We start from the raw sequence: 9041 nt of genomic DNA on the forward strand, positions 1-9041 counted from the left end.
CAAGGCAAGAAAACTGAGGACTGAGGATCTGGGAGGTGAAGTAAATGTTGAGACTCTGACTGGCTCCAGGTCACAGGTGCTTCATCCCTCTGCTTCCTGGGAGAGGCCTCATGATGCAGCAACAGCAAACCCAGAATACACCTCTTCAACTTAAAGTGAAAAGTGTTCTGTCCTTTCGTGATGACATAGGCAAGGAGTTCTTTCAACTTAGGAATGGAGATGGACCTTTGAAGGTTTTTACCTATGACTCAAAATGCTTTGAAACTAAACCCTGGGCACTACTTTATCTGATTCAACTTTGTGCTGCAATTTGCAAAGACACCCAGCTGCAGTGTTGAAACAGTGGTGTTCTGGCCAGGGAACAAAGCAGGCCCTGGCAACCCTGTGGAAGGAGGAGCCAACTTGCTGACTCTGGCATCCTTTGCTTTGTTAGATGGAAGAAAGGAGGTTACAAGCAACAACCCGGTAAGACTGCAGCTTGCCCCAGTTCCTCCACTGATTCAGACTTAAGCAATTTTCCTTTGAAAACATAGAAGTGCCGTACCACCTTGGGCCACCTGCCAATTGTTGAGCGAATTTTCTCTGTTTTCAGGATTGGTGGTTATGATCCATCTACTTCCCTCCCAGCTGAGATCTTTTGGGAAAAAAAAAGGAATGAGACAGGCATTTTGGTAATGTGCCCAGTTAACAGTCCCCTTTTTTGAATCTATAAAAAAGAATCACACATGCACAAGGGGACATGTGCAGAAATATTCACTATAGACTTGTCTGTTTTAAAAAAGCTGAAAAGTGTCTACGGCCATCCTACCCTGAACAAGCCCGATCCCGTCTGATCTCAGAAGCTAAGCAGAGTCGGGGCTGATTAGTACTTGGATGGGAGACCACCTAGGAAGACCAGGTGCTGTAGGCATAAAAAAATAAAAAAATAAGGGATTGTAAGCTGACAAGGTCCTTGCAATCTGTGAGGTCACCCAAGGGTTGCCTCACCTAAAAACAAACAAACAAACAAAAAAACACGCTGAAAAGAGACCAAAACTGTCCACCTGTAGGGAATGGCTAAGAACTGTAATACAGTCATACCATAGAATGCTATGCAGTAGCCACGAAGCAAGAGTAGGAGAAATCTACATTATTTTTAGGCTAGATTCCTAAGACATATTGTTAAGTGAAAAAACCCAAGTGGCACTAAATGGACAGAATTATTATTCTGTTACGTACGAATATCTGACAAAGTCATCCCACAAAATAATCCTGTGTATTTTCTCTATCTGTGTATGTGAAAGCATAGAAACGGGTGTTGAAGGATTGGAAGACTTCTTTACGCCCCCAAAAAAGTAACAGTGGATACATCCAGATAAAAGGAAATAGAGTTGAGGGAAAGTGGCCAAAAGGGACTTTAGCCTTATCTCTAGAATCTGAGGGTTTTATTTAAAAGGAGAACATGTTTGTGTATCACTTACATAATTTCAAATTAATTTTTAAAAGGTAGAGTAGGAATGAAAATATGATTGAGAGCGTGGCAGCCGTCCTATTGTCCAAAAATATCTGCTGCTCCTCTCTGGGGACGATTATGCTTCTCTGTCCCTTCAACATCAGGCTTGGCCACAGAACTTGCTCTGGCCAGTAAACAGTGAGCAGGAACAGTGAGCATCACTTCTGAGCAGAAGCTGGGGAGTCAGTGTGTGATCTGCCATGTTCTTTTTTTCTCTGCCACAAGACTGGAGATATTTCACATAGAAGCGGCTCCATCCACCTGGATCCCGGAGTAGACAAATGTGGAACAGAGCTGCAGGTGACCCGTGAGAGCCATCCAATGTGTAATGTGAATAAGAATAGACCTTTGCTGTCATAAGCCACTGAGGCCGTGGGGCCACTTGTCATTGCAGTAGAACCTAACCTCTGCAGCCTATACTAGCCCAGGATAAGAGGAATGAGCAAGCGGTCGCTCTGGAGCAGAGTGCAGGGGGAGAGGGAGACAGGTTCGGGGTCAGAAAGGCAGGGCGGTCCTGGGTGCAGGTGAGGAGGGGCCACGAGGAGGATGCTGGAAGGGAACTGGGGTGAAGAGCAGCAGAGACTAATTTTGCTAGTTTTTCGACTTTGCCCTAAGACCTTGTCCTCAATTTCCTCCTGACCAAAGATAGCAATTTGAGATGCAACACGTTGTTCGTTGGTAGATGGCACTTGCCCTGGGCTAACGGGCAGATCTTTCCAGGGAAGTCCTGAGAAAAAACTACCAGAGTGCCAGAATATCTGTGCTCAAAGGGGTGTGAGTGTGTGTGTGTGTGTGTGTGTGTGTGCGTGTGTGCGCACACGCGGATCTTCCCTGAGTCATGTTCCCTGAGTCACTCAGCTGTGTATTCCACGAGGGAAATAGCAATTTCAAAGTCATTCAGCCTTCAAGAAAGCTACAGTCAAGTAAGAAAACCAGACGGCAAAATACTGGACTCTGTCAGACAGTAGCTGACACCTACCTGGATGGGAAGTGACTCAAATAAAGCCGTGGGCTCAGTCATTGTTTTTCATGTAAATTCTGAATGGTGGTAAAGAAAAGAGCTCATGGGCCATGGGGCAAGACAGGAGCGGGCTGTTGTCAGACAGATCAGGGTTGCCGTGCACAGTGCTTGGACAGTCACATGGCCTTGGACAAACCCGTTAATCAGAGGGCTTTGAGCCTGACGACAAAGAGACAGGAAATGAGTGTTGTTATTAATGTTTCTGGCCTTCAGCTTCCTCATCTGTAAAATAGGCTTAACAATACCCACTCTGTAGAATCTGTGTGAGGAACATAGAGTATATCGGGGTGGGGGCTGAAGCTGGCATATTGAATTAAGACTACGCAGAACATTCAGCAGGTCACCCTGCTGAATGAGGAGGCGCGAGCTGCCCACTGGGGTCTGCAGGTAGCTCCCTTGGTATCTGAGCCCCCCACATTTGGGAAGTGAAGACCCCGGTTCATTTTGATTGAAGGCACAGTTTTAATACATTCACACGAAGGAAGTAAAGTCACAAGATTTATTACTTACAGAAGTCACAAGATTTATTACTTACAGATCTCAGAAACAGCGAGTGGAGGGGACACTATTACTTATAAGGTGGTCAGGACGAAGGTCACTCACTTTTCATGGGCTCAATTCTAAGGGCTTACTTTAAAAGGTGCCCTGGGGGGAAAAGAATAAGTGGGAACCTGTGGGAATTTTAAGCTCAGGTCCTTACCTAAATGTCCAGACTAGCTGTGGGTAGGGTCGTCACACTGATAAATGCCTGGGCAGTGACCCAAAATAGGTGTTCTCTCTTCACAATGAGGTGGCAAATTTAAACAGCTCCGTACAGTGCCTCGCATGTAGTTGGTTCTCAGTGAACATTCATTTCTACCCCTTTTCGATTTCCTGAGCCTCAGGAGCGGGTTGCAGGAAGGATAGCAATGACGTGGTAAAGCAGAACAGTGGACCATCTGGGCCTCAAATCAACCTGACCAGCCATTAGGGGTGAAAGCGATTTATTTCCCACGATCCACAGAGGGAAGCAGCCTTGGCAAAGAGCCCACCCAGAGGTGCTTCCAGCCCCTAAAGTATACCCCACTCACTTCCACTGGGCACAATTCTCCAGTGGCTCATCCACTCCTCAGCACCACACAGTAAAAGAGCTCATGTCTCCCCACCCACCTCCAGAGGTAGGCGTGAAATAACGCTCCAGGAGGGGAGCCAACCCAGACTCGACTCAGAGGCCTGTCTCAGAACAGACCGCGCTTCTCAGATTCCAATGCTCCCACCAACTACCCTTCTTTCAGTGAGTGATTCGTGTTTCTCCAACAAAGCCACCTGTTGGTCTACCTGCTGTGAGTGGCTCCTCCCTGCCCTGTGTTTCAGCACACGCAGCTGAAAGCAAGCTAAGGCGAGCCTGGGGTCCTCGTGCCGTCATCTTGGATCTTGGTCTATAAAAGCCAATGGCCAATCAGGAACAGAGCCTCCTGAAGACCAGGTAGGGCCAGCGTGGGAGCCTAGGCCATCCCTCTAAAGAAATTTTTATTCTTCATGGGCAGGTGGTCAACTTGCCTAGTGGTCCTTGACATCTCTTGCCACTTCCACGTACAAGTACCTTGGCTCGGGGTTCAATTAAGATTCTCTAATAGAGTAAGCACTGATGTCCACCCAGTCTCCTGTCGATGCGAGGGAAGTACTCACGCCTCCATGCTCGGTTCAAGCATTAAGTAGAGTTGATCCCAGCCTTCACTCCAAGGATGACCTGAGACTTGTGCCTGGTCAGTCAGAACATTCCATCCCCTTGGTTGTAGCAACTGGACACGCCCTTCGGAAAGCCCATAGAGCCATCAAGTGACAATGTGATTTCTACTGGGACTGCTGAGAATGAGGCAAATCCATAACAATGAACTTGACTCTGGGAGAATAATGGAGCTGCTCGGGGGCCCCTGTGTGGAGAGGCGAAGGTGAAGGAAACAGAAGAAAGCACAGAATCGAGGAAAGAAGGGAAGGCGGCTGGTGGCGCTGCTCGAGGTCCTGCACCAACCCTCGCCTGACTTCTCCCCAGAATTTGTAGCTACATTAACCAACACGTTCTCTCTCTGATTTAGGTCAATTCGAGTTGGTTCTGTCTCTTAAACAGAAATCGTTCTTGCTAACACATCTTCAGTCCCTTTGGCCCTCCCTCAATTTCTCGCTGTAGACATGGTTGAGTTTTGGTCCAACGCAGTGTTCCTGGGTCTTTGACTCAGGATACAGCTTCTTTCCCATCTCCTCTCGACTGACATAACATTGTTTCCAGGCCCTTGGTTGGAAGCCTGATTTTGACTCGCCCACAGCTCTAGAGTTCCCTAGTCCGGTGGCCCTGGGCTGTCTTCATCTGCTGCTAGGTGCCAACCACTGTGGAAAACCTATCCATTCTATTCTAACTCTTACAGCCCAGGCAGTTGAGACTCTGAACTCAGAGAAGAATAGCAGGAAATGTGTCCCTTTGAGTTGCACTCAAGAAGAGGCACGTTTCTCCACCTCCACCCTGCAGTCTGGAACGTCAGAACCCTGCCCTCCGGGCCATATTGGAAAAGGACCGTGAGATTGCACATGGTGCCCCTCAGTTGTTCCAGAGCCAAGTGGACACCCCTGTTGCCCACAGCCTGGATCAGCCTGGGCAGTCTGAACCCTTCCCCACGGAAGTGAGCAACAACCTCTACATGCTCATTCGCCTTTGCAAATGGCCACTGAAGACCGTCAGCTCCAACTTTCCCAATGGTGGACATGGACCCAGAGTCCTACCCTCCCCCATCCTGCCTCTTCTACTCCTCTCCCTTCAAACATCAAAAACCTATACTTTCTGATTCTAGAACACGGAGCGAGAAGGAGATGGCAACCTCGACACCCTCCCTAGCCCCACTCAGCATCATCTACGTCAGCATTAGACAGCCCCACGGGGAACTGGATGATGGCAGGACCCACACTCGCATGGCTCCAGCGGAAAGGAAAAATGGTCATAAGCCCTTTAGAAAATGGACGATGGCATTCAGAATTCTCGTGGAGCAGGGGAACTCCAAGTATCCCCAGTCAAGGGTGCTCAGCGCTCCGTGGAAACCATCCTCCACGTGCTGCCACGTCACTGCGACTCCCAGGTCCTCCAGTCTCTTCTTGTACAGCAGCGAATGGTCCCGCAGAATGTCATGCTCACAGGTCACGATGAAAGCTTCCGGGACCCGAGACACTACCTCATCTTCAGCAATCAGGGGCGAGTTCATCAAATCCAGAATGATATTTGTCTCCAGATAGGCGTCTTCATCCAGGGACTTTGGGGACATTGGCTGGTAGCCTTTCTTCTTAAACCTCTCTGGGATGTTTTCCGAGCCCAACCACTTTCTATACTTTTCCCAGACTTCGGCAGGCAGATGGGCTTTATTCATGATGGCGCTTTTCCAGGAGGGGCTGATGTCCAGGTAATTAAACATACAGTAGAAGAAAAAGCTCTGGGTGAGCAGTGGGACAGACTTGTTCTGCTGCCAGGAAGGGAGCTGCAAGTCCAGCGCCTGCAGAATAGCATAGATCAGGACCTGGGCACGGATCTTGGGGAGATCTGGACTGTCCACAAGTTTCTGGCAGATTGCCGCCGCAATGCCCCCACCCGCGCTGTCACCACAGACTACGACCTGAGCCGGATCCACCTCGTAAGCATTCAGAGACTTCAGGAAGTGGATGGTGGCCGTGATGCAGTCTCTCAACGGCACTGGAAACTTATGCCATGGCAACATGCGATACCTAAAAAAAAGAAATCAAGGAACACGGCTGACGCTCTTCATCCTAGCAGAGCCAAAAATTCCTGAGTCTGGCATCCTTGAGCTCAAATTTCTTCCATTAACTTCTCTTTCTGAAGCCTGAGCAGGAGATGTTAAGGTATGAGGCTTAAATGAGCTGATAGACTTAAAGCCCTCAGTGCCTGGCACATGGGCTCAGTAAGTGGTAGCTATTACTCCCACTCTCCCAATGCCGATTTGGGGGACAAGCTGTGACCACAAGAGCCCTATAATCCACGTATCGGTCAGCAACTTAGCTACCACCAACACAAGCCCCATACTCTGAACCTACTTGATGGGTGCTTCCCTAATTCATACCAGTTCCCAATTTTTTTCTTTTTTTTTTTTTTATTCTTTTATGAGCAACCCCAAGTGGCCTGGGTTTAGATTCTAATTAACCCTGCCATGCCCACAGGTTTCATGGGAGGATCTTGAAGGCTTAAATGCCACCAGGGCCCAGGAGGTAACATACAGGCTGCCTCCAGGTCAGCCACCCTCAATGAGCCCATTTTTCCAGGATCGGATTGCCGTCATGCAGGTTCGCCAGCCTGGCATTGCTAGACCTTTCCATTTTTCCAAGAGAATCTAGAAATCTGGGTTTTGTGAGAAATTTCATCATTTTAAATGCTGGTCTCAATTTTTTTGTTTTTAAAGTGAACATAATGGGATCAACAAACCTTCCTCCAGCCATTTCTGTTCTGATGCCCCCTATTCTTAACGACCCGGGATGGCAATGCTTTCAACACCTAACCCCTGTCTATCTTGGAGTCATAAAATAATTTCCTTGCAGAGATTTGCCAGTTTTATTCTACCAATGATCTCTTAGTTCAACGTGACCAGAACAGTAAGGCATATAGTGGCCAACAACTGGATCAAGATCTCCATCCCACTGCAGAAATGGTTTCGGAGCCGAGAACTGTAAAGTGATGAGCTTCAGTACAGAAAGACTGACTTCTGTATTTTTTACTCTACTCCACTAGCTGTGCCACAGGAAAGCTGAGAAATCTATCCCCATCAAGATGTTGGCAATCGATATTTCTTTTTGGTATGTGCACTTATACGAAACTGCAGGAAAAGCTTAATCAGGAGGACCGGCCACACCCTAGTGTGACAATGTGTCAGGCAGCAGGGCAGAAGGACAAGGTCAAACCACTACAGTGACCACCTCTCATATGCGTTTCGTTTGCCTGACTTGGAGGCCCAAGAGGGGCCACCCCAGGTCTCTCCTGCCCCATATCCAGCAAGCTGTCTTTGAGGTTCCAGGCTGGGCACGTGACTCTCCAGGATCGGTTAGGAGAGAGAGTGGCTTTCTAACTTTTCTGGCTTCCTTCAGTGGATCTCACCAGGGCGCACCTCCCTCTCTGGAGCGCACGGAAATGGAAATGATGTAAATGTGTAGGCATTTAGTGCAGGGAGGTGCTAAGGATCCAGAATGTGCAGCTGCTCTGCTCAAAGGAGAGGATTATCTCACCTGAGAGTGCTCCAGGTGATCTCCTTGACGATGCCCACTCCCCACCTCGCTTCCAAATGATGCTGTGCGCAGAGAGCCCCACCTAGACGTACCCAAGGGCCAACTGCAGGAAGGAGTGCCCGGTCTCCGCCTCTGTCTCTCCCTCTTGCCTCCTCTCCTCCTCGCTGGCCTCCCCACGCCTGGTGTCCCTCTGACTCCCCACCTGCCCGAGCTCCTACCTCCCACCCCATCACTCCAGGTCGCAGCCTGGCCCCTCCCTATCTTCCCCTTTACTCACCCAACTGCTAGAACCACTGAGTCACTCTCCTTGGACAAGCGACTGCATATGTTTTGGTAGAGCTCTAAAAAATAAAGGTTTTTAAATTTACTAGAAAAGCTAGTGGGCTTCCTTTGCCAGCCATCATCAGCTGCCTGCTTCTCACCGACAACCACCATGGACAGAGCTCTTGGGCTGTGACTGTTCATTCTCAACATCTGAGAGGCTGTTTGGCCACACAGTGCAGTGGTTCAATGTGTGAGCTCTGGGCTCAGACCCAAGTTCAAATCGTGACTTTGCCTCCTTTTATCCTGAACTGAAGCAGTGCATGGGCAAGTCCTTTCACTCCTTGAGGCTTGATTTCCTCATCTGGAAAATGGAAATAATGATAATCATAGGGTGGTTGGGGGTTTCGATGAGCTAATGCACATAAAGGGCTTCCACGTGTAACAAAGGGCCTGCCACGCACATAATATTAATAAATTATTAGATACGAATATTAATAAATGGTTGCATTAAAGGCTACAGCAATGGATCCTGGCATTCCACAGATTAGGAAGCTCTAAAAAGGTGTTTTTTTCCCCCAAAATTTCCAGAGTCGGGGGGGAATTAAGATAAGAAAATTGTCTCAATTTTGAGAGATTTTTTTTTTTTTTCATTAACTTCCCTCAAATCTTTGGTCCTCCTGTCTGTGTACCAGAATTTGTCTCAGGTAATACCTGATGTGAAACAAAATGATGTTTTAGTTATTTTCACTTTTTAAAAATCCTTACTTCTAACTAAGTAGAGGTGGTGGCTGCCCAACATTGTGAATGGACTAAACGCGACCGAATCACACGCCTTCAAACGCTGCCTTGCGCGGTGTGTGAATTCCGTCGGTATAGACAGGTATGCCCCGCTCTTTGAAAGGTCGCTTTACGACATTCCACTTTTCCAAAACATCTGCATTAAGTACCTGTTTGCACGCATCGAAAGAAATCCGGACAGGATTTTCACTTGTCAAAAAAAAAAAAAAAAAATGGTGA

General features: G+C 48.1%; 1 protein-coding gene and 1 pseudogene across 1 annotated transcript in view; one reads left to right on the forward strand and one right to left on the reverse strand.

Moving 5' to 3' along the window:
- Positions 1 to 791: 791 nt before the first annotated feature.
- LOC120585959 (uncharacterized) lies at positions 792 to 910 on the forward strand (annotated as a pseudogene).
- Positions 911 to 5479: 4569 nt separating this feature from the next.
- Positions 5480 to 9041, reverse strand: part of LOC120585721 (arylacetamide deacetylase-like 3) — a 7128-nt gene continuing 3566 nt past the window's right edge. The window contains exons 3-4 of the mRNA XM_039842043.1: positions 8038 to 8101; positions 5480 to 6254 (exon numbers count right to left, since the gene is read on the reverse strand). Of these exons, the coding sequence (XP_039697977.1) occupies positions 5480 to 6254; positions 8038 to 8101 (839 nt within the window). The remainder of the gene's footprint in view (positions 6255 to 8037; positions 8102 to 9041) is intronic.

This window comes from Pteropus medius, unplaced genomic scaffold (assembly GCF_902729225.1).
Source record: "Pteropus medius unplaced genomic scaffold, Ma_sr-lr_union100, whole genome shotgun sequence".
Taxonomy (NCBI): Eukaryota; Metazoa; Chordata; class Mammalia; order Chiroptera; family Pteropodidae; genus Pteropus; species Pteropus medius.